Raw genomic sequence first — 25,363 nt, 5'->3', positions numbered from 1 at the left:
ATGCTGCAGTAAAGGCTCCATGAAAGTTTGAAACTCGGGACCGCTTTAAAACTTTCACGGTGCACTGCGAATCGTTCCAACACTTCACAAATTTATTTTTTGCCCGAAGCCTGATCCTCAGGAAGAAAAGTGAGAAGGGGCGGGAGTCATAAATTATGCGCTTGACAGGTTCCACGACCTCCCTCCCCCCCTATCTAGTGGTGGGGATGAAGTAGAAACTTTCACGAGGAACTTCCCATCCACCTCTCATAGAGCTTTTACTGTATTTCGAAGAAAGTATCTTCAGCATAGAGAATAAGGTTACAAAGCGAAATCAAACAGTTGCTACCTAAATTGCAAATTCATTGTACATTATTAGGACACTTTCTGCATTTGTGAAACCTTGTACTTTGCTCTTCTGTAGAATAATATATATTTAGAATTTAATATCTAAACAGTTCGCACAGAAATTGTACTTGGACAAATTCAGAAGAAAAGGCAAAAGAGGAAATGAAGGTTAAAAGAGTTGTATTTTTTGTGCAAACAATTGTTGGATCTTGAAATTGAGAATTTTAGTTCTGCTACTACTCAATTTTTTTACAATAATAATTATCCATAGCGCAACGCATTCTGCGAGGATAATTGATTTCTGTTAATTCACGCATTGCATCATCAATTATATATTGCAATTATATTCGTAGTATACATATACTCATGTACTCGGTGACGCTCAATTTAGTACACGATGATCGATGCGTGTATTCAAATATGACGACGTTATTTTCCATTTGGAGAGACGGTACATACCAGTTAAATCAAAGAGTGTTTCATCAATCATTTTCTATATGTTGTATGAAAAGAGCGAATGAATCGTGGTATACATATGTTCCATTTATTTGGAAATTGAACGTTATCATGAAATCCTTATTCACGTGGAACGTAGTAAACACCGGCTGTGATTACTAATAACCAAGAAGTTAATGCGATTTTAGACTCACAAAAGAAGAATACTTTATTTATTATTTTATTAAATGTAATGAATTAATCCTCTGCATTTGTAGAAAAACGTGAAGTTTGTCAAATCGATCTGTTTTTAATTTCTACAGACATTATATTTCTTCTGAATCATTTTCGTATTTTTGCTACCAAATTTACTGCTTCTTCATTCATTTCAAGTAAGATAAATGATCTGATATTTTTATTATTGTAAGTAAAGTACAGTATTCATATCTTAATTGCGAAAAACAAGCAATTGCCGATGTTATTAATTGTTTCTTTGGCTGCTCTAACAATCATTTCATTACTGATTTACACTGTTTTAGTGACACTACATAATATGCAGTTAAAACCGTATCGTGGTTCTTCGCGTAACTAACAGCGACCGGATAAATCCGAGTAAGTAACTGTGCCAAATTATTACGGGAAGCCAAATAAGGAAAGTACTATATGTCTTTCTGTTGAGGTAGTTCACCGACACAGCATTATGGACAATAAGCAGTTCACATAGTTATTCTAAAGTGTACATACATTGAAATTATACAGTGTGTTGTTAAATTTACTTGCAGCAATTTTTCGAAATTTTCTTTCAATCACGTTTCAATAGTTTGTTTTTATTCTAGCACAACTTTCATTCTAATTTATGATATCAACGTGTGTAGAATTTTTTTGCAGATTACTGCAAAATTCAAGAAAAACCGTACATTTAATATTTTCACTACGTTTACACCTCGGGTTTTATGCGTTTATGTTTTAAACGATTGTCCAAAGTTCAGTATATGTCGAAAGTTTGCAAACATTTTACTCTAACAGACTAACTCCCACAGAGGTGGAACTCTGTTTCCAACAAAGTTAACAGGAGATAAACCAACATTTGTCACAGCTTCCATTTTTGTAGCGTCCTCGAATTACACGGACTATAAACAAATTTATTGCGTTTAACATATTACAGATATTATGTTATATGTTATGTTATAATATATTATTATGATATCTATAATGAAATTATTAATACAGTTGAATGAGGTTTTTCTTTAATTTAGAACCTGATAAGTCTCTAAATATTGTAAAATAATTCCTGTTTAATTCTAGTTTAGATAAATTAATACAAACATATATGTTTTTATAAATATTCGCAGTTGAATTACTGTAAATTTCATATTTTAAGGGAGATTTAGAAATGGATGATTGTAATACATTTACGGTGGTATTATAATAGGTGTAGCTGGTCTTACGTAATTGTCAGACGAGAAAAAGAGACAACCTGAATGAACAGTTCTCCATTAAACTACCTCAGGGGCTTGCTCTTTCTTCGCGCAGAAATTGAATTCTAATATAATTACACCAGGCTTCGTTTCAACGATAAAGCTGTAGAATTTAAAATGCATTTCTGGTGTACCCTTTTAAAAGTGTCTGTAACACAGACTTCATATACATATACATCTATATATGCTCATATATTCATGCAGTTCTTTTGTTTTCTAACGTTATAACGTAACTCGGTGTCAGTAGACTTTTAAGATATAATTGACACACCAAGACCTACGTCATTAATAGTATTATTAACTGTATCCATTTTAGAATTCTCATAATAGAACTTTAATAATTCTAAATCGGTGAATATTGTGGAACTGTATCCGTATTTATTTACAAAAATTATAAGTTGATGATTAGTGTAGGAAAATAATTATTCATATTATCGACTATTTTTTTCACTCGATTAGAAATTAGGGATCTGATAATTTCAGATATTCTACGTATTAAATTAAGAAGAAAAATGAAAATGTCTTTAATTGAAACTCATATGTGCCTCACATTTTAACTTAATTAATCTTATTACTATGTAAGGTACATTATTAGCATATATGTATACAGGATGTCCCGTGACAAGTGCCGTTTGATATAACTACTGAACAGTAAGTGATACATAAGTGAGTACTAAAGTGTAAGGAGACTATTATCGTCGCTTTTTATGTAGAATGTCACGGCGAAAACAAATTCTTTATCTTCAGTTTTCCAAGGTCATACTAAGGTCATCTCATGTTATGTAAATGGAATTCAATATTTTTGTCAAGGTCAATTGAAAAACACGATTAACTTTTTTTCTAAAGTTTCATGATACCAAAACAAAAATGTAGCATGCCGTTTAAAAACTATGAGATGACCTTAGCATGTCCTTGAAAAATAGGAGGTAAACAATTTGTTTTCACGATGATATTCTACATAAAAAGCGACAATAAAAGTCTCCTTACATTTTTGTTCTATCACTTAACATTCAATAGGTCTATGAAGCAGTACTCACCCTGCGACACTCTGTTATTTGAACACATAAAATATTTTTCCCAATGTTCCCAGTGCAATCGAAATACATTACTGGTACATTCTTCCATAGAGAGTGCATCTTAAACCCTCAAGTCCTTAACAATCACGAATACTTGCGATAATTATAATTATTATTTATCTAAATACTATTATTACCATAATTAGTACTCTAGGAACAGTTGATATGACGTAAGCTACAAAATAATCTACATATTAAAAATTGTCAATTATGATAGCCGCCTATATGTATGTACATCCAGGTTACACGATTTCCATCTTGCATTCATCGACAGGCGTTGCCCCCTTTTTTACAATGGGCGAAATTCTTGGGCAACGGTTGAAAAGCTTTCCTTACGGTCAAGGAATGCATTTTATTGGCCGTTTGGTGGAGAAATTTCTGGGTCGCTCGTAACTACATAATGTACCGCGTATGTACAGACGGTCAAGGGTCTCTTTGGAACTCCAGCACCGTGCCACATTTTTCGTTCCATTTGTCTTGTATCTTATAAGGATCACGATAGCGGGAGTATTTTACGGTGTAACGAGAAATGATTACATGATGCTCTCTGACAATGTTGGGCACTCTCTAAAACCGCTGAAAAATGGTAGGCTCGAGATGCTCAGAAGTTTCATGGGACTCACTCTGTACTTTACCGACGTTTTATAGCATGGTATAGTTTGATTTAAAATGATACAACCCCATTTCTGTATTTGTTGTTTCCTTTAAATAATTATTTCCACGAGAGATTTTTATGTAAAAATGTTTATGATTTAATGGTTAACGTTAAAATTAGACGCAAATTAAATTTACAAATTATATTTGCACTTTCTTGACATCGTCAACATTTTTAATATCCTTTATAGCACATTTTTACTGTAACTTGAGACTGTTTCACGATGCTCGACGAATAATTTTTATAATGTGGTATATGTGTTTTATGCTATCGTTCCGAGAAGTGCAAGTCGTTTTTAGAGAAGTATAAGAAATGTCTTCCTTGTTGTACATACTGTGGATACAAAAGGGTTTAGTACATTGTAATTATTATATCGCAGAGAATAAGAAATCTATAATGGTAGAAACATACATTGCTTGAGTTTGCTATAATTGAAAGAAGTGTAATGTCATCGAAATTTTTATAACATAATCCAAAAATCTATAAAATTATTTTTAAAAATGCATGACCGTATAAATTCATTTTTACGCACTATATCTACTATTTACAAATATACTTACTTTTTACCTAAATTGTTACGTTTTGATACCATTTCTTGAATAAAGTCTCTTTTCGAATACATACGAAAATCGCTTTGTTGCGGGTGTGAACTAATTCTGCGTTCATTGTATGTGCGATTTTTTCGCCCTCTACCGTTGAAGAGGTAAAAAAAAAGACATAAGTATCAGTATGTCCTTGTTTCTTAAATCAGCCTACTACATTCTGTGACATGTTAACGTATTATATAGGATGTTCCATTTATGACGACCATCCGAATAATTTCCATTGCTATTGAAAACAAGAAAAAATGATTAACCCATTAAAGACCAATGTTGCGTTACAATGAAACAAAATTTTTTTATTTACCTGAATATATAATAAACAAAGCCCGGGAAGTTTTTTTACCGTATCTTTGCTTTCTTTAAAAGAAATTAGTTACCTTAAGTGAAAATTAGTTATACCTAAATGTTAAATACCTTCCTTTCCGGCCGCTGAAGGGGAAAGGGGTCTAATTAACATTCCATTTGCAATTTTTTCAGTCAGTTTACATTATTCAATTCCACTTTTTAACATTGTGGTTATGAAATGAAATTCCAGGGAGTTTCGTAATAATTTTTTTCGTCACTATTTCCTTGTCCACTTATGTAATTTTGCGAAGAATAAAAGATATTTTGTGTAAAAACCGTATTATTTCACTACTTCGTTCTTAATAGGTTAAGAGAAGTTTATACGGTTTGAGGATACGCATCACGTGATGATGAACAAAGTCCCCCAAGGTCATCTTGAAGGTCGATCCAAGGTCATCGAAATTTTTTTTCGCTTATTGACATCTATTTCCTATAGTTTGTCAATCTATGGAAAAATTCGACTCAGATCGAGTGCCCATAATTGTTTGTCAATAAAGTAGCTTCTGTCGGTTCAGTTCGTTAGTAAATTTTCTGCACGTCCGCCTCGAATGACAAGAGTACGAGGTCCTTCTTAAACAGAACGCCATTAGCATGTACGGTTGGCCATCGGAATCGTGCAAACATCACTACCTCTAGTTACAATGCAAGTATAAGTGGTGGTGGGTGGAGGGTGTGCCAAGGAACAATACATCCGCGCCACAACTATTAACGCCGCACTCTTAACCGTGAAAGGTGGAAAAGTACGGTCGTTTCTCCGCACCGACAGGCTCCAAGTAATTGCACCACCGGAAGCGACCTCGGCCACGTCGCGAACGGACGTACCATTTCACGCGGTGAAATTAAAGGTCGAGTAGAGGCTGGGGAAAAGCTATGCAAAGTTTATGGTGTCTGTAACGACCCCGAAGTCCGGGGGCTTATACACCTCCGTTTCATGGCGCTACGTTTTCGGAAAGTTAGAGTTTCGTTAAGGGCTCTTTCGTTGGAACCCTCGAGTTATTGATACGCAGTTTATTTCTGTCGTTCAATGTAGTTCGTACGACGAATTTATTGAATTTAACTTTACTATGGAATTAAAGGACGGAGTGCCCTTTTTACTATTTGACCTAGCGGCGACTATTTTAACCCTAGAACGACAATGTGGGGCGGCCAACGACACCATCAAATTCAGAAAGTGCATTGAACGAAGACCCTTTTACCATAGAGTTCAAAATAACTTCCATATTTTGATTACTTTTTTTTTAATGAAAAGAACATGCTGTAGTTATTGTTTCTAAAAATTTGTAGCGAAGAATAGAGAGATAATTTTTCAAAAATGTTCAATAGTATTTAAAATATTTACATTTTATTTTGGGTTGCCCCAACTGTAGTGTCAGATTTGCTCGAAAATTGCAACAGTGTCGTTTTAGAGCTGAGCTTCTTACATTCGACGATTAATAGGTAGTTTTCAATTGTAAATGTACATACACAGTTTGATCAAAGGATTCTCGAATCAAAGGTTGTTAGACACTGTGTGGCAGAACTATAAAACCACCCTAAAATTTTCAATCCTTATACATATGTTGTACTTAAAATAAAAACGAACCAGTTTTTTTCTAGGGAATATAATATATCCTTTTCTGGAGACACATTATTTCTCAAAATAATATTAGACATGGAATACTTGATTTGTTTTTATGTTAACCACCCATACGTAAGAATTAAAAATTTTAGGATGGTTTTATAGTTACGCCCCGCAGTGTATACAGGGTGGGGCAATAACTATATCCACATAATTAAGTCTTATATAATAATTAAGATATCGCAAGAGGGGCTAGACCATGTCACTTTCGAATATTGGTAAAAACGATTTTAAAAATGTATAAGGGTAGAAGATTACATTGAAGGTGATCTTATGGAATTATTGTTCAGATTAACAATAAATGATTTATATATAAATTCGCCGAAATTTGTTACCAAATGTTGTAATTTTTTCGGGGTCTTATATCTTGAAACTCAATTGAACGCCAGTTTATCGAGGTAGCTGCGTGACAATTGGTGTGAATATTGGAAGGTGCAACCGTAGGTAAATCGTGAACACTGAGATATCGCTTCTAAAGGAGAGTAATTTACTGGTCGAGTTTATTTCCGTAATAAGAGTCAAGGGGATTCTGTTCAACTGTGGCTAGGCTTCTTAAGGGATTCTTATTGCTGTTTACAACGGGTCGTCGCGTCGTCGTCTCTTTGCTAAAAGTGGTTCGTTGTACGCCCTCTCTTTATCCTTGTACTTTGTTCGATTATACTGATCGAATAGTAGGATTGCAAATAAATTTGTATTCCTTCAGAAGAACAGTAAGAATTATACGATCAATATTTAATGACCAATGTGGATTTCATTGTTTTATACATAGAATAACTGCTTTAGTGTCTACGTATTTTAATCAAAGACAGTTAAGGTAATTAATAATCTCTTAATCTATTCATAGATTTTTCAAAGCCAGCAATACAGTGACATGAATTTCATAATGTAACATAATACCTCTTCAAATTTAACTTGTTTTCCAATAAACTTTTCATCGCGTGTGGCCATGTTAGTGCCATCAGAGATGAATGAAACTAATCCAGTGTGATTTATCTTGCAATAAACAGGCTTACGATGTAATTTATTTTAACACAAAGAGTATGTTATAATAAAACATATAGACAAATACTCGGTTAACTAGTCTTCGCCAGTTAACAGGTTAGAAAACAATTAGTGAACTATATTTTGATTACTTAAAATTTGATTGATTTCAGGGAGTAACATTCTAAAGTTATAATAGCGAAATAAATAGAGAAATATAATTTATGGCGAAATTTTTGAAAGGAGGAAAACAGTAGATGAAATGAAATTTAGTTCATTTCAGAAGTCCTTTTCTGAAAATTTTATGTTAGAATATTGTATTGTCAAATCAAATAATGTACATTTTTATTAAACAGTCGTCAGTCTTTCCTTACGTTGTTGTTTTGACGTTAAGTGAAGTCGTTTCACTCGTCATTGTTCACAAATTGGTGATTCATTAAAATGCAGTTGCTACACAAGACCTGTATTTATGAATCAGCAGTGTTCAAAGGGACATAAAAGTCTGTGCTGACTCGACATGATGAAAATAGTATCCGTGAAATTTGCATTTGTCCGGGTGCTCACCTGTTACGCATACAATCGTCGTTATGCGCGCATGTTGCGTTTGCGAACGTGATGTGTTTGTGGGATTGTTTGGGTGCTCGTTACGCAAGGCTAATTGCGCATAGTGAAGGCTCTTACTGCCAGTTAATCACTGTAATTAGTGCAAATTTTATAAAAGACATTCTATTGGTGTGACCAACTTCCAGTATCGACAATCTCTTAAAACGAGTATCTTCGAGAATTAATGTTTAAATGATAACGATCGAACTGTGCAAAATATAATTGTACAAAATTTTACGTTCAATGTACAATTATATTTGTAAAGTATAGTGAAACTGCTTAAAAATGTACGAGTAAAGAATTAATATTTGTATACAAATTACATAAGTATTATTAGCTACATTTTATCTTATGTTTTGAAATTGAAGGCGAAAAGATAGTGAATAATAAAAATAATAGTGAATGATTAAAAAAAAGGTTAGAACAGTAATAATGTAGGAAACATAAATTTTACTGGCAACTGTTTATTTTTAATGAATTTGTTCATTATTAATTAATGAAATATATGCATTACTTTAGAAAGTTCAAGCTTCTCCTTGAGTTTATTTTGTGTGAAAAAAATTTGTGTGAATCATAATAACATTTATATGTAGTTACAAAAATTTAATGTTGGATGAATTTTCTTTATATATTCTTGTTTTTATTGTCACTTTGGTTTTCTTGTATTTCTTGCAGCTACCACATGATATTCTCATAATGAAAGTGTATCACTGTTGCATTGTCATCATTTCTTTCTGATAGAAGTGCGTTCGTGTCAACTATATGACGAAATGTTTTACTCTTCCAAAAAACTCTGGAAAGAAAGTCCAAATATCGCATTAAACGATAAAATATTTGACGTACAATCTACTTCATATTTCACAACCTACTTTTCTTTCAACTTGACACGTACAATTAAAAGAGAATTTTTGTTTCAGGTAACTTACCAGGAACCACGTTTTGGCTATGTCTTTCTGAATTCTAAGGGCTACTTATGTGAGTTATCTCAGAATATTTCACTGATTATTTTTACTTGTCTTCATATTTTTAATTGTAGAAAACTATTACGGATTACTAAGTTCATTGTATGTGTTACTAAATATTTTCTAACGTTAAGGTCAGAAAAGATTATAAACAAGAATGAGTACCTTATTCTATACTCATGTAAGGTTTTTTCATTTATTTATGCAAATTTAGAAAAATTTTATACGTACAGCTAATAATAATTTGAAATTGTGGATACATGGAATATTAGTGTGGGAACGAAAATAATAAACAAAACCGTATGTTAAAGTCAGTAACTCTTAATGTTGTTCTTAGAAAGTACATTTTGGTTCTACAGAAATAGAAATTTATGTGAACGTACGCAGTTTAGTTATTATTCCGACTGTATATAATATAATTTCTGAGTAATTAAAATTGAATAAAGCCATTTTTAAGGGAATAGAGGAAATTGTAAGTTAACTTTCCTGTGAATATTTAATTAGAATTTTAAATATTTTCATAGAAGAGAGCATTCTTTAATACATATGTATAGAAACATGATATACACGCTAAATTTGGCAATCAAAAGGAATAGATTAAAATTTGAATTGCAGTATACCGCTTCGATTTCAAAAACAGCAATAAGAATTTTAATTTACAGAGTCGATCACGATTAATAATAAACGTCTGTCATCAAAAATAAAATAATTTCATATATTTCTTGTCCTTTAAATTTCAGTTGGGTGGACAAAAATTGTTAAAAGTCTCATCTTCCGTGCTTATGAACGAGGAACTTGGTAATGGATATTTTCAAAGACCAGGTCATATTAGAAAGAATGCAACATTTATTTTTTTTTTCTTATTCTACCTTACATAAAACTACATAACTTAATCTATCTAAAATCAACATAAAGATCCATTAATTGAACGCAATAATCGATGAATTCCTTGTTTCGTGGTCCATAGTTATCAACGTTACATATTCCACGATAAAGTGTCGTCAGATACAATAGGCAGATCAACATTTCAAATTGATAGGATGGACAAATACGCCGTGAGCGTTATCTAACCCGTTCAATTAACCTTAATTCGGATTTATAGAAAACTGTACACTTGATTATGCGCAGCGATGGTCAAAGTTAACATGGACTTCGAGTTAGGTGGCACTCGAAGGTGAATGCTGCTCTGGGATGATCCTAGACTGGATGGATCGTTGCAAGCCACCGCGTAGCTACCTGGATTGTTTCTTGCGCTCACGTAGTGGATAACACCTGCGAAAGAACACTCGTATAATCACTTCTGTTTACGGGAAGATTGTCGTCCCATAAATCACAAGAAGCATCGTCTTTCGGTAGTTTATATGTTTCTTATAAAAACGATCGATCGTGCGTAGTAACCGGTTGAACTGGACTGAATAGAAGACGATAGACTGAATCGTAAAAATACTTCTTATGTAGGGGAAAGGTGTCTAAAACGATCCTTCGGGGTAAAATGATTCCTGGCTGCCCTGTGGTTATTAGCGGTGCTATATCATAATGTCCTTCTGCAATAGTTCTTCTCGCACGTCACTAGTCGTTGCTCGAAGTGCCATGTGAATATCAGTGCTCTGTGTGTTGTCCACAAGAAAAGATTAAAATTATAATAAGATAAGGTCTTCTTCAATGTTGTGTAATTTTTGTCATAAACGATTTAATGTGACAGTTGCTTCTTGCGCGGATTTAACCACAATTCAATAATAAGTTAATTAATGTTTCGTTACCGCATGTCATAAGTTGATGTTATAATCAACCACTGAATGTGAGTTGGGAGTTTGGATCAGTAGGATAAAATGATCCCATGAATCATTTCACCCATATGTTATATTAGTGTTTTTTATTTTAGTTACAATACCCCGTCAGTATGAAAGGAAAACAACGCGTCGAAGCTGTTTTTGCTATTATGTTCGAATGCTTTTCAAATCCTTTTCGAATTATTTCCAATGCTTTTTAATGTTCGTCGTATTCACTATCTGTAGGTATAAAATGATCCCCGGGGATCATTTTATACATATACATTAGAAAATCATTCTTAAGTACGTCTTCAAAGAAATGTAAATAAAAAATATAATTGATCACGTAGCTAAATTTTATTTAAGTCAATGGTAAGATAGATAGACTAACCTACAAAAACTACTTTACTTTCATTTAAAGAATGAGCATTTGTATTTTTTATATAAATTACGCCTTAAAGGGATCGTTTGAGACACCTTTTCCCTACTCGTATCCCGAACTGTATCACGAATGAATTATAAGTCTCTAGATATTCATTACGAAGATTATAAGTCTCTAGATATTCATTAAAAAGATCCTTCTTTACATCTTTTTTTGGCAGAGTTACTGACTCAGAAACGTTTTGAAATACATAGGCCATCAGGAAGTTTTTCACCACTCTGGAAGTTTAGAATAGGTCACTCGATATGAGAAACTTGTTAGTACTACGCGTTTTTCTCTATGTGCTCGTTTATATTTTGATGATATCAAAATATCATTTAACGAAGCCGTGAGATTGTAAATTACATCCTTCTGAAGAAGATATTTGCCATTAATTTGTCGTCTGTACTTTATGAAGTTTAGTAGATCGGTAACAGTTTTGCTTGTGACTATCGATGACACTGATCGTGAAAAATTGTGCATGGGGTATTAAAGTTTATAATGGAATGAAAAAGTTTACCATTAGTGATAGACAGGTTCAATGAAGTGGTTTGAACTGTGTTCGTGGGATTGTCGAATTCCACCACTCGCCGGAAAACTATTTCGTCAGCATAACGTTGGCCGACGAATAAGTCCCCAATAAATCCGGATGCACGCTCGTCACCCCCACCAAGCTGTCGTAAACATGATACAGTAAACATTTAAAAACTTACATGTTAAAGTAGAACGATCCGTTTCACGTGAAAATAAATGAATATTTTTCCGGCTTCGATACAGAATTGTTTACGGAGCTTTACGTGGTTCATCGAACAACAAAACAGTTTCATCGAAGCTCGATATTGTTCATTTCAGTTTTTATTTCAATTTTTTTTAATATAGAATACTCTGTATTCATTTGATGCATATGAAATGTCGTTTCAGTCTTTGAAATAATGAAGCATATTTATATTTAAATTGTCGTATCGACAACATTTTTATTAATTTATTGGACATCGAATGTATTGAGAATGAAAAACTTTTCAAATATTTTTATCAATTCTTTTACGTGGGAAAAACGATTTTTTTGATAACTCTAATGTATATTTTAAAAAATAGGCATATGTCAAGAAAATTTAATAAAGCATTTCATTGTCATTTTGTTGTAAAAATTCTACATTATCCAGAAGAAAATCAGTAGTCATTAATTTTTTTTCAGATTCATCGTACAATGATCAAATTTATTCACTGCGTGATATACATATGTTTCTTTTTAATATCATGCAGAATTTATGTGCAGGGGTCATTGAAAATCGTGGTACAATGGCGAATGACACAATCGTAAATTGAAAATGGGGAACGAAATTCTTGTACAGGATATATCATTTTTAGAAAATGCGTTTTTACAAGTTCCTAGATTTCGTATGTTTTCTATATTAGCCCTTGTAATGAATTTGATCATCATTTATTGTTTAAACTTGTGTTAATGTTTAGAAAAATCTGTAATGCAGCTAGATTTATGTGATGCAAACTATTAGTTATAAGATGCTGAGCTTGACAGGAAAATATAAAAATATATGGCATTTATTGCTTAGTTGAATTACTAAAACGAAAAAGAAAAATCGTTGACAGTCCGTGATAAAATATTCTCTAAACAATTTGTAATTTGTACATTTTAATTTAAAAGAAATTTTAATGAAATACATAGATGTTAGACAACATAGTTGTACCTTTCACGAAGCTACCAACAAGTAGAATCAGTAAGTGCTGGTCAGTCGCACAAACAAAATCGTAATGTCTTAACAATTCATTTAATAATTAATTTCCTTCCATTTTCCTAAATAATTCCGCAATTCCTGTAAATCAAATACAGTTCAAAAAACTTACTTATTTTCTGTAATATAATAAGTTCAATTAATTCTAGACAATTTTATTTCTCTCCTGTAAAGTTCCGTCAAATGTAGTTACGAGTTTTACTTATTAAGATCACGATATGAGAAACCTTCATTTCCACTATTCGTCTCAATTTTTTACGAAGAATCGCGCCCTCGCGGTTGTACCACCATTTCCGATGCAATGCGTGTAAATGTTGTTTAAATCCAGCGATAACATTATAATTCATTTGTTTCCATGAGTGACCGATCGTATCACTGAAGAATGTTGTAATCGCTCACCAGTTTCGTTTTGAGTACCATATGACTCTCGTTGAATTCCAAGCGAACGCTCTTGTACTTGGAAATGTCGACGGCAGAGGCGGCCTGAAGCACTGCCAGGGCCACGAAGAAAGCAAAGATCGAACGAGACATTTTGTGCGGTTTGACTGCGACTGTGGCTTTGACTGTGGCCACTAAGAAGGTGCACGTCTCTTTTATAGAGCTGGCCGAAACTCCGTCAAGGTGAACGTGACTTATCTGTACTGTTCTTTTGTGATTTCTCCATTGGCTCCTATCATGCTCTTCCTCACAGAATACAAATAAGGGAAATGCTGCCGGGTACAATGGCACGTATGATATTCCCATCATGGCGAAATCGACCCTGGCCGATGAATTCTTTTCTTTTTTTTTGTTCACTTTATTGTTGGACCCACACGCAATACCCAGAAATGATTTAATTGACGTGTTACCCGTATGTTTAGATTTTGATATTACTCGTATGAGATGAGAAATACAAAGTGATACACACATGCACTACGGAGCGTAACTTTACTACCACTACAGTTTTCAAGTTCTGGTGTTTTAAGGGGTCGTCTGTGGTTTGAAATTTTGTTTAAATTCAGAGTCAAATTGATTTTCAGGAGGCGGACAATGGCAGCAGAATGTGTACTCTATGGACCTGGAAGAGACGACTCTAATAAGATTTGTTCTACGTGTAAATTGAATTTTGAATTTTTAAACGCGCTTTTTTTAAAACGACATTCTCATAGTCGATGACCACGATTAATCAAAAACCAGTGAACGAATCCGATCAAAATTGGTAGGGTTTATTTTAGTTATAAAAATGTTGTCTTCGATCGAAGGATTTGATTTTGCAATGCTCAGATTTTCTTTTATGGTCGAAAGAAAAGCGCTTTTTTAACATGAAAATCGGTCACTTAATTGTCAACATCTTAAATTTGGCCCCAAATGATTTTTTTTTAACATACTTCCATTAAAAATTAGATAAAGTAATATTTTAACTAAATTTTCCTGAAATTTTAAACGTGCCTTTATTAAATAGAAAAATTATTGTGAAAATAAATGTATAACAGTTTTTTCTGAGAAATTTCAAAAAAACTTGCTTTTTGTCATTACAACCACAAACGACCCCTTAAATAATGTCTTCTAAGTTTGAATAATTTTACGTGAAAGACACGCGATAAGACATTATATTTCATGACAAAAGTGCGGATGTAACATTTACTTAAAACTAGATCTAAAACTATTATTTATTATTATATATAGTATTTGTTAATATATAAAAGTGAAGAAAGGCGTACTTTTTTTACTCTTGAAGCAGACATCAATGCTGTCAGTGACACTCTTCATGGGTAGTGACTTCACAATCGTGCGGTACATGCACTGTACAGAGTATGGGGGTGAGGACGGCTATGGAAATGGACCGCAAGTGTACCTAGATAGGCAAAGGGTTCGCGCATCTACTGGACCCATTAATCGAAGCGTCGAATCTTCGTCGTTTATGAAATGCCAGTCGCTATTAAGTCGAAGTTCAATAAAGTATTACTAGACTGTGGATCTTTATAGAAATATCTATATTTTAGAATTTACTTACAGAAGCTACAAACAAACAAAAATTTGTTTACTGTATTAAAGGTTCTATTAGATCGCAAATAAAAGAAAAACCTTACTAAATTTAATTGTGGTATAATGCAATGACCGAAGTTGTAGCTTCGATTTCAGAACAAGAATACCTTCAATCTCGATTGGAAATGAACGTCTGTGATCCAAAATAAAATAATTTCATATGTTTCTTGTCCTGAAAAATTCTAGTTGTGTCGTGAAAAATATTAAGTGCCTTGTCTTCCGTAGTTCTGAACGAAGATTTTGATAAAGGATATTTAAAAAACTGGGTCTTATCAAGAAATATGCAACATTTATTCTCTTTAAATCTCTAATTATGTACATGTATATTCATTAATGAAGTGCAATACTCGATCAATTTTTTGGTTCGTCGTTATTGAGCCGGGAATTATCAACGTTACCACATTCCACGATAAAGTGTCTTCAGATATGTACATCAAGTAGATCCATAATTTTAAGTAGTCACGGTAGACGGACGCATTGTGCTCGTTACATAAACCGTTTGATTAAACTTAATTCCACTTTATGTCAGACCGTAGAGTTAACAGTGCGTGATAGTGGTCACAATTATTATATTTGTCGAATTTGGTAGCACTCGTATGGAAATGACGTTCTGAGTTGTTCCCAAGTTGTGTGGATCATAGCATATCACTGCATAGCTTCCCGGAATGTTTATTACGCTCACGTAGTCGAACACGTCTGCGAAAGAACAGTCGTATAAACACCTCTGTTTACGGAAAAATCGCCGTCCCATAAATCACAATAAGCGACGTCTTTCGACAGTTTATACGTTTCTTATAAAAAGATCGATCATGCCCCGTGAACATTTGAAATAGGCTGAATAAAAGACTAAATCGTAAAAACACTCCATATGTACTCGTATTCGAAACTGTCTTAGGAAAAAATTATAAGTATTATGATATTCATTTAAATAGATCCTTCTTTACATATTCTATACACAGATCATCAAAACTTTTTTGCACCACTCTGGAAGTTTAGAATAAGTCACTCGATTTTCTTCAAGTGCTGTTTGCCTGATGAGATATAATACAATACATATTTTTCTATGTGTACGTTAGTAATTTTATGTTCTCAAAGTATCAGTTAAAGAAGCCAAGAGACTGTAAATTAATTTTTTTTTTTATAAAAAACTTTTACCATTAATTTATCGTTTGTTATTTATGAAGTTTAGTAGGTCGGTAATCGATTTGTTTGTGAAGAGTTATGAAAAGAAAATTCGAATAAGGAAGTTTACCATTATTCTCGGACAGGTTGTAATTCATGCTTTCAACTGTGTCCCAGGGATTGCCCACATGGAGTTCGAGAATGCTAGTAAGTTCGCAGTGTTCAGAACGTTTGCCGACAGTGATGTCTCCAATAAATCCGGGGTAGATCCCTTCAACAACACCAAGCTATCGTAAAACATGATACAGTAAATATGTAAAATTTGTTCGGCTCCGATACGAAATTATTTACAAAGCATATGTGGTTAATGGGATAATAATAAAATTTAATTGGTTCAAGGTAAAATATCTTCATCGAAGCAGTAAAGTGTTCACATCATTTTAAAATATGACTTAGTTTTACATTTGAAAACACAACTTAGTTTTACATTCCACTAATAAAGATACAAAAACATTCACAGTCTAATAACACTGTTCAAAAAGTTTTAACTTTTTTTCGATCTCATAAGCTTCAGTATGCGTTTCTGATAGATTTTTATGGGCCAAATACGAATCTGCGATCTGTTTTCTTCCCAGCACGTAGTTTTTGAACACAGAAATTTTCAAACGAAAATTGCAAGTTCTCAAATTCGGATGTGTGTTGTGCTTTTACAGTAACAGTTATTTAGTTGATTTTGACACCGGAAGAAAAACGGTTTGCAGATTCGTATTTAGTTCATAAAAGATCTATCAGAAACGCCTATTAACGGTTATGAGATAGAGAAAAGTTAACTTTGTTAAACAGTGTAACTTCAACCGTTCACAGCAAGCAGTAACAGAATTGCTGGTCATATGCACTAACGAAATCGCATTATCCCTTAATTGTTCAAACAGTAATTAATTTCACTTATCTTTTAAACCAAAAAACATATGAGATAACTTCACTTCTACTTTTTGCCTAATTTTATTACGAAGAATTACGTTCTTACGGTCGTACTACCATTTCCGATACGGTCCGTGTAGATATTGCTTCTATTCTAGGATAATGTTATTCCATATGTGAACCAGTTTATTAATTCCCACGAGTGACCGATGGTATCATTGGAAAATGTTGTGATCGTTCACTAAGTTTATTTTACATAAGTACCTTTTGCGTTCCATTGGATACAAATTGGACGATCTTGTGCTTGAGAATGTCGATGGCAGAAACGGCCTGAAGCAGTGCCAGTGCGACGAAGAGAGAAAAAATCAATCGAAACATTGTGTGCGGTTTAATTAGGACTTTAGCTTTGACTGTGACCACCTAGAAGGTGCACGTCTCTTTTATAGAGCTGGCAGAAAGTCCGTTAAGGTGAACGTGGCTTATCTGTAATGTTCTTTGGTAATTTGTCGATTGGCTCCTATCATATTATTCTACCCACAATACGAATAAGGGAGATGCTTCTTGACACACACAGGCATGTATGATATTCATTTTACTGTTAAATCGACCATGACCGATGATTTCTCTTTTTTACACCTTATCGCACATGCGAATGCGTTGCATCGCTTGGGTGAAAGTGTATCGGTTATAGATTACGTTCAATTTTCATTCATGAACAAGGAATGCGGTGGAAATAACCGAACAGTTCAATCGACCAGTATCATAATGTTTGTTCCGTCGTAGACCTGAAACGACGGCTTTAGAATCTGACATTACCGTTATCTTTTATTATTTTATTTCCTTCGTTCAAGCAATGTCAATTTCGTTAACACAAAGAGAGTAATAGACAAAAGGAGCGAACATTTGGTCTGCAGTCCGCCATATGCGCTCGGTAACCTGGGACCCATCCGCGCCGGGCCTTACCGGGGCGCGCTGACTCGCAGACAATACGGCTATGAACCGTACCGTTGAGAGACTCGAAGCTTCGTCGCGGTCAACTCGCATCGTGACCACGTGCGCGATATTTTACCGACGTCCGCTTCACCCTGAAGGAGAGGTTTTCCACCTCCACGTCACGTGGAAAAACCGAGAAATTTGCATTCCCCTTCAGGGCATAACCAATAAGGAAGCGAGGTTTGGTAACGCCTTCAGCGAATTTGGAGGAAGCGACGAGACACGAAAATCAGACTCAAACCAGAACTCACCCGGTGAACATTACACAGACACGCACACAAACACACAACTTGTAAATACAGTCATTACGAAACAATCTAAGTGTGCTTTATTTTCGGTTTCGAAATTCTAAAGATCGTGTAACGGTTCGGCAATTAAGTGCGAACATTGCACGACCTAACAATGTTGATACGGTTTTAGATATAAAAAAAGTTTCAGTGTCAAATGAAATGGTTTTTGACGTTCCACTTTTCAATGTTACAATAATTAATATACAACTGCATGTGGATTTTAAACGAATCGCCCTATTTCTTAAAGCATTAATCGATGCAGTTTTGACTTCGTCACTAGAAAATGTTAGAGAACTTTCACAAGAAATTATTAATTCCTGAAGTTTCTCATAATCTATTTATGAACTGATAACAATTTCTGATACCAGCCAATTTAAGATACCTTGTCATTAGTTTAGTTCAATCAAGCGATAAAAAATCATATTGGCATTCAACTGGCATTTTATCATTATCAATTCAATAATCGAAGTGAAACATATTATCTATTAATAACAATAATTTTATTCTTTAATAACAATGTATTACACGTCCACCAATTTCAATGCACCATTAAGCACCTCCCAGCAAACTATAGCCATAGGGCAGCCAGGAATCATTTTATCCCGAGGGATCATTTTAGACACCTTTCCCCTACTATTGCCCAGTTTTCGGTTCTTCCTGGTCCATTTAAACTTGTACGTATTTGGTAGTGAAGTGATTATTTCAGGCTTCAACACTTAGTTAGGCCGTGAGTAAATGATCCCCGCATCAATTAATAGATATTGAGCTTTGGGACATCAGCTTACTCAGTTGTTTTAACCGACTCTCGAAAGCACCGATTATTGTGGTGACTAATCCGTGAGTCGTAACTAAGGATGGGACAATTATTCAACATGGTTATTATCAAATATTCGGTGTATCTTCGGTACCCTCTGTATACTGGATGCACCGTGAGTATAGAAACTTCGCTAGCACATTCTGGAGATTGTCAAGTGAGGTTAAGAATGAGTCAATCCAGCTTCCTTATCGAGACATAGACTGCAATAGTGATACATATAGTTATCTACATTTAGTTATCGCGTCAGGAAGTTATATTTCCGTGTGCAGTGACATGAGTTGTTCAGCTTCACGACACAGCTTTGTAATATACGCGGTAATAGTAGTATACTCCTCTAATGTTTTATGGTGTACAGCATTGAGTACTGTTCGGTAAAATGCCTGCATCTTATTCTCCCGAGGAACGCGCGGATATGGTGTCTGTGTACAATTTTTGCAATGGGAATAAACATGCTGCCAGAAGAGAATACCAGAAGCGGTATCCAAATCGGAGGACTGCTGCTTGCACAACATTTGCGAATATTTGCGAAAATCGGCCTGGTTCCTGTCCTCAATCACAAAGAACACCAATGGGTCGACAGTCAAGCGTACGTAGGCGTTCATTGGAAACCTCTGTTCGTTCCACGCAAGTATGGAGAATTCTACATTCCGATGGCCTTTATCCATACCACCTGCAAAAAGTCAAACATTTTTCGCCCGACGATTACGCGCCTCGTGTTAAATATTGCAAGTGGCTCCTGAAACATTTGTATATTCTTCCATACATTTTATTCACGGACGAAGCAACATTCACTCGCGATGGTATAAGTAACACGAGAAATTCCTACACCTGGGCAGATACAAATTCACGAGTCGTAAACGTGCTTAATCCGCAACAGAGTTTTTCTGTGACTGTGTGGTGTGGATTGTTGGGCACTCGTCTGATTGGACCTTATGTTCTTAAGGGTAATCGCACAAGCGTATTTTACAGTGACTTTCTGCAAGATTACATGCACTTGTGTTTTGAGAATGAGCTGCCAGAAACGCGAAACCGCATATGGATACAACACGACGCAGCACCATCATGTACTAGCGCAGACGCGATAGCATGGCTAAATGAGAATTGTCCTGATCGATGGATAGGAAAAGGTGGACCTGTGGAATGGCCCCCTAGGTCACCTGACCTATCCCCTCTAGACTTTTTTCTATGGGGTTGCATGAAATCGAGGGTGTATTTGAATGGGAAGCCTGCCACACTCCAGCAGTTAGTAATGAACATTAATGAAGCTGCTGTTAGTATTAGGAATGATCTTGCCGATATCGAGTGGACGCGGACAATGGAGACACGTTTACGCGCTTGTGTACAGGCAAGAGGTCGTCATTTTGAACAATACATATGAATGTCAGTGCGATACGTCAGTGTCAATCGCGATTTCAGTGTAATATAAATAAAACTAATTATGTAAATGTTAAACAGATTGAATACGTTTGATTATCTTATAACTTATATGAATAAACCTTCCATATCTTGTAAAGGTAGACGAATCGACCCATTGTGTATATACAGGTATAACATTTCTTTACTGGTAGATTCCGATGTTTAGTATTTTAAAAATAATAATTTTATTCTACTAAACTTTTGTACACGAAATTTTACAAGTTTTAAAGAAAACTTAGAGTATAGTTTCTATGTAGAACTGTTACGTTGTAGCAATATCTCCTATATGTCTAACTTAGGCTCTTAGACAAGAGTGTGTGCACATTCTTAGCGCATCCTTAAGTAATAGTCGGAGAACTGATTTAAGAGGTAGTGGGGATGAGAAAAGTTCCAATTGGAATTCTTGAACATTACTAAGGGTTGATGAGTAAGAGGTTCAAGCGTATGACTCGGGGTCGATGAGTAACAGATTGAAGGGCGTATGCGATGCGTAAGTATGTACGGAAGATAGAAAGAAACTTTAATGCTACTTATCTTAACTAAACGATAAGTATAAAAATATTTGCCAGCTTAGAGCGATATCCAACATTACTTGTAATAACATTTTGAAGACGCTGGTGAAGTTTGTCGGTTTACACGCAGATCACCCTGTATATGATGTAAAAGAGGACTGATTTCCTCTAAAATCAGATTTTTTTAAAAGAACAAGACACAGGAAATTTTTGGAAAATGTGTCTTATTTTGTTTTAAATGCGTACGTACCTTCTGTGGCGATACAATGATTCGTACGATTGACTAATGCATCAAATGACTTTTCTGTGTCCTTTTGTGGAATTGCCCCCCCCCCCCCAGATATATGTATGTGTGAACGGTTTTGACCGCGCGGTGAGAGGGGACAGGGCGCCAGTGACAAGCGACGAGCGACGAGCGTGGTGTGCGTGCGAGCGTAAGTGGCTAGGGAGTTGCCGAAAGTCTGTCGAAGGGCAAGCGTCCGCCGTGCTTACATTTGATACCTTTTTTTTAGTTATACTTATATATTAAATCAATTATAATTTACGAATTTCTTTATTCTCACCCTTGATTCCATCCTACATGTATTTACGCGGACGACCAGAACTTTGTGGACCCGATAAAATAAATTGATTCATTACTTTTGGTTTATTATTTTTACATTTTTCTAATTTAAATTTATATTTTTCATTCAAGGTCGTTTCCAGGTCCGCTGTCGTAGGTCGTTCAACTTGTCTTGATGTCGACTACAAGGTAGCATTATAAAAATCCAGACGTTAATGTGCAAAAAACTGACGATGATCTTAAAGTAAAACTCGAAATGACCTTAAGGGAATTTTTTTCATCATCGCCAGATGCACGTCTAGGAACTATGTATACAGTATACATGCTCCTATTAGCCACTGCTCTCTTACTGTCAATATCGTCGGAAATTATTTAGATGTTCAACTTGAGTTAGGCACCCTGTATGTGTCTCAATGAACCACCAATATAGTCTATATAGCACGAGGCAGTTTTATCCTTTATGTCGCGACTCAGGTGTTATCAATCAACTTTCTTCCCGGTTCGACCTGCTAAGCCGCCTACTGTATGGAAGACTTAACCTATATCCGCGAACCCTTTTTCCGGTAGCCACTTCGTTTCACGAAGAACTTCTTGATAATGGGATTACCGCACCCTGTCGAGAGTAAGCATTCAAACTTCGTAACGTCTTCTGCTAATTCGATCGTTCATGCCCTTGTGTTTATCCGAGTACAATACCCCGAGGAAAATCTATTCGAGATTTCTTGCAGTTAATTGACATTCCTTTTTTTTCAAAGTTGATTCACATATCGGACTTTATGATAATTCTGACAGGATGATGGATCTTTTACACGTCAACCGTTTTCGCCACAAATAGTTACTATTTTATTCAAATAATGCATACCATAAATTAATAGCTTGTTTGTTAACATGCCATGGATTGTTGCACTTGCCACGTTATTTTGTTTATTTATACATTTTATTGTGGAGAAAAGATATCCTGCAATAAATCATAATATGAAAGGATAAACTTATTACCCATTTTTAGTGTTTAACATAGTTTTCGTTTCCTTGTTTTCAGTCGAATTTTATTAATATTTTATAAACTATAGAAGTACATACAAGTATTACAAACTACAGACTAGTAGTAATAATGGTAGGAAAAATGTTTATTAACATAAATCTGCATATAGCGTACAGATGAACGTGCATGTAGTATAATATTAATAACAATAATGCAATTTAGAAAACAATCCTAAATATCTGTGAAATAATTGCTTTGAAGTCTAACATTTATGAAATCTGAAAAATTTCCTCAAGAAACTCATTAATCCGTGATTGCAGTCAATTACTTGCTGATATTTCTGACGTGTCATGCATATTCTTTCATTAACTGGCGTATTTTTATCAACGGTGTCGGAGAATAACCGGCATTTTTAAAAACTTCACATTGTTTTGAGGAATCGTTCTTTGGTGTCGAGGCAAAAAACAATCGGCTCAATATTCTCACTGGTTTGCTGCGTCTGTTAGATATTGCATTTAGTGACTATTCTTGGACAACGAAAAATTCAATCAATTTCGAGTACACCCAGCTATTTGTTTCGTCAGTTTTAAAATGAAACTTTCAATGAAATCGTATTTTTATACTTTAAGCTCGATTCAAAGGCAGTGGCGTTCGATAATTACGGATTTCTTTCATAGGTATCAGTTCACCAACATAATTAACATTTCCATCTATATTTAATCAAACATAAAATATGTAGAAAATCGTGATTCATTAATTTAGTCTTGAAGGTTACAGTCGTACCTTTGTAACCAGCAAAACATTTTATTTATCTTACAAATTAACTTTCTTTCAGACTTCATTAAACGATTCTTTTAACAATTCATTTGTCCCCTATTGAAATTAATGATAATTCTTTTTAACACATTTTGCCTTTTTGTATGAGATCCTTGTGTCACGAAATTGTTATTTAAAATTCGTTTGATTCGGTTATTCAGAAATTTGCTAACTAAAGCCACAAAGTTAGCCGGTGACAAATTATTCTCATCTTGCACAGACGACCACGCGATTTCTATTTCTAGCGTTTCTTCGAATTTGCATTTTTCACGGTTTCCGTCACTACGGGAGGTTGAATCGTTCCCTTCTTCGAAACTAAATTATTACGGTCTTCGTCTCGTTCCTGGCCCTGAACAGTTTCTTTTTTTTTTCATTAAATGTAAGATACCTATATGACACGACTGATATGTGTTCATTAACGTTCTCTGTATGGTTGTAGAAAATTAGTGAATTAAAATCTCTTTACTTACGTATATTTAACTTTAATATTTAGTTTTTGTATTAAAATATTAATTGTACAAGTTAAAACAAAAACTTTGATCATTCTGTGTACAGAAACAAAATGAAAACGTAATTGGAAAATGCAATTAGAACATGCCTAGTCTGTATGCAACTAGTCGAAATGTCTGTTTGGTATTTACTATTTATCCCAGTAATAAACATTAACAGCAAGACAGAAATTGAAAATTACGAAATCCAACTTTTTTGATATTTGAACACGGATTGTGACACGGATTGTGACTTGTGCAAGGGAAGTTGTTGGCGTGTTACGTTACTCGCTTGACTGGTTCGAAGGGTGAACCGCCCAGTAATAGAGATGCAGCAGAAACATTTACATAGAGGCCTTTCTGAGCATTTATCGAGAATTTACTATCATAGTGATTTATCCATGCGGTAGAAGTAACTCTTGAATTAATGGACACCGACCCGTTGATTTTACTCGGAGTATATTACCAATACAAATTCTTCCCAAATCCCCCTCTATGTACACGCAGATTACACGATTCTATGCGCTTAATGATAATAACGCGAAAGGAGCTTCCGTGGACTTCTCTCTTCTGCAATTAACCCGGATTTAATGAGGAAGGAAAGTCCATTTGCGATGAATTTCACGGATGACGTCCAAACGAAGCTAAAACAGAAAAAAATATATCGATTCCATGGGCCGCGGAAAGAAAGCTAATTACTCGAATTAGTAAGTTAGAGGGGATCAACAATCCGTCTGGCGCTTTTTTTTCTTTTACTAATTACGTTGCTGACCCAGTCACAGCAACTTCCTGCATACTTAAACGAATGTTCATTTGAAGAAACGCTCTGTCCCAGTGAAACTTTGTTGCTAATCACGTTGACCATCCAAGTGTTACTCTTTTAACCGAACAATCATTTTCATTTTTAAATGTTTGATAGCAAATATTTTCTTACCGTTTTGTAAAAAATTTTCAGTGTAATTCTTCGCGTGAATATACATATGTTGTGTACATAAAGCGATATAAGATATAACTTCGTTGAGAAAAGTGAAATATCAAAGTTGGAGGAAATTTAGTGGAAACGCTTAACCCATTAACCCCTAACTTTTTCCATGAAGCGCTGTATACTTCATTGCAACACCTTCAACAAGAATGCCTCAGAAAAATAAAGTGTAAGTTTCCCTTAAGTAAGTTTGAAGTTCTTTTCACAATAGAATGATGTGATGTTTCGTAATGCCTTTACATATCTAAGTTTGTGTAATTTTACCCGTTTAAAATATCTTTTTCTGTTGATGGTATTATGTATATGTATACAAAAATGTCATAGATGTATAAGATGAATTTTTATTTCTTTGTAAATTTATAATGCTAGTTAAATGATCTTTTTTTACTTGAAAGTGTTAAAGAGAAAACAGTT

At 34.5% G+C, this 25,363-nt stretch overlaps 1 protein-coding gene across 1 annotated transcript; it reads right to left on the bottom strand.

The window, feature by feature from the left end:
- Positions 1-9,920: 9,920 nt before the first annotated feature.
- LOC107194523 lies at positions 9,921-13,575 on the bottom strand. The gene is made up of 3 exons (XM_015584168.1): positions 13,423-13,575; positions 11,793-11,946; positions 9,921-10,354 (listed from the first exon to the last, which is right to left on the bottom strand). The coding sequence occupies exons 1-3, from the start codon at positions 13,552-13,554 to the stop codon at positions 10,179-10,181; spliced, it is 462 nt and encodes a 153-aa protein (XP_015439654.1). The 5' UTR covers positions 13,555-13,575; the 3' UTR covers positions 9,921-10,178.
- Between the last annotated feature and the right edge of the window lie 11,788 nt (positions 13,576-25,363).

The sequence above is a fragment of the Dufourea novaeangliae genome, unplaced genomic scaffold (assembly GCF_001272555.1).
Source record: "Dufourea novaeangliae isolate 0120121106 unplaced genomic scaffold, ASM127255v1 scaffold12, whole genome shotgun sequence".
Classification (NCBI taxonomy): domain Eukaryota; kingdom Metazoa; phylum Arthropoda; class Insecta; order Hymenoptera; family Halictidae; genus Dufourea; species Dufourea novaeangliae.
This window is presented reverse-complemented; position numbering and strand designations above follow the sequence as displayed.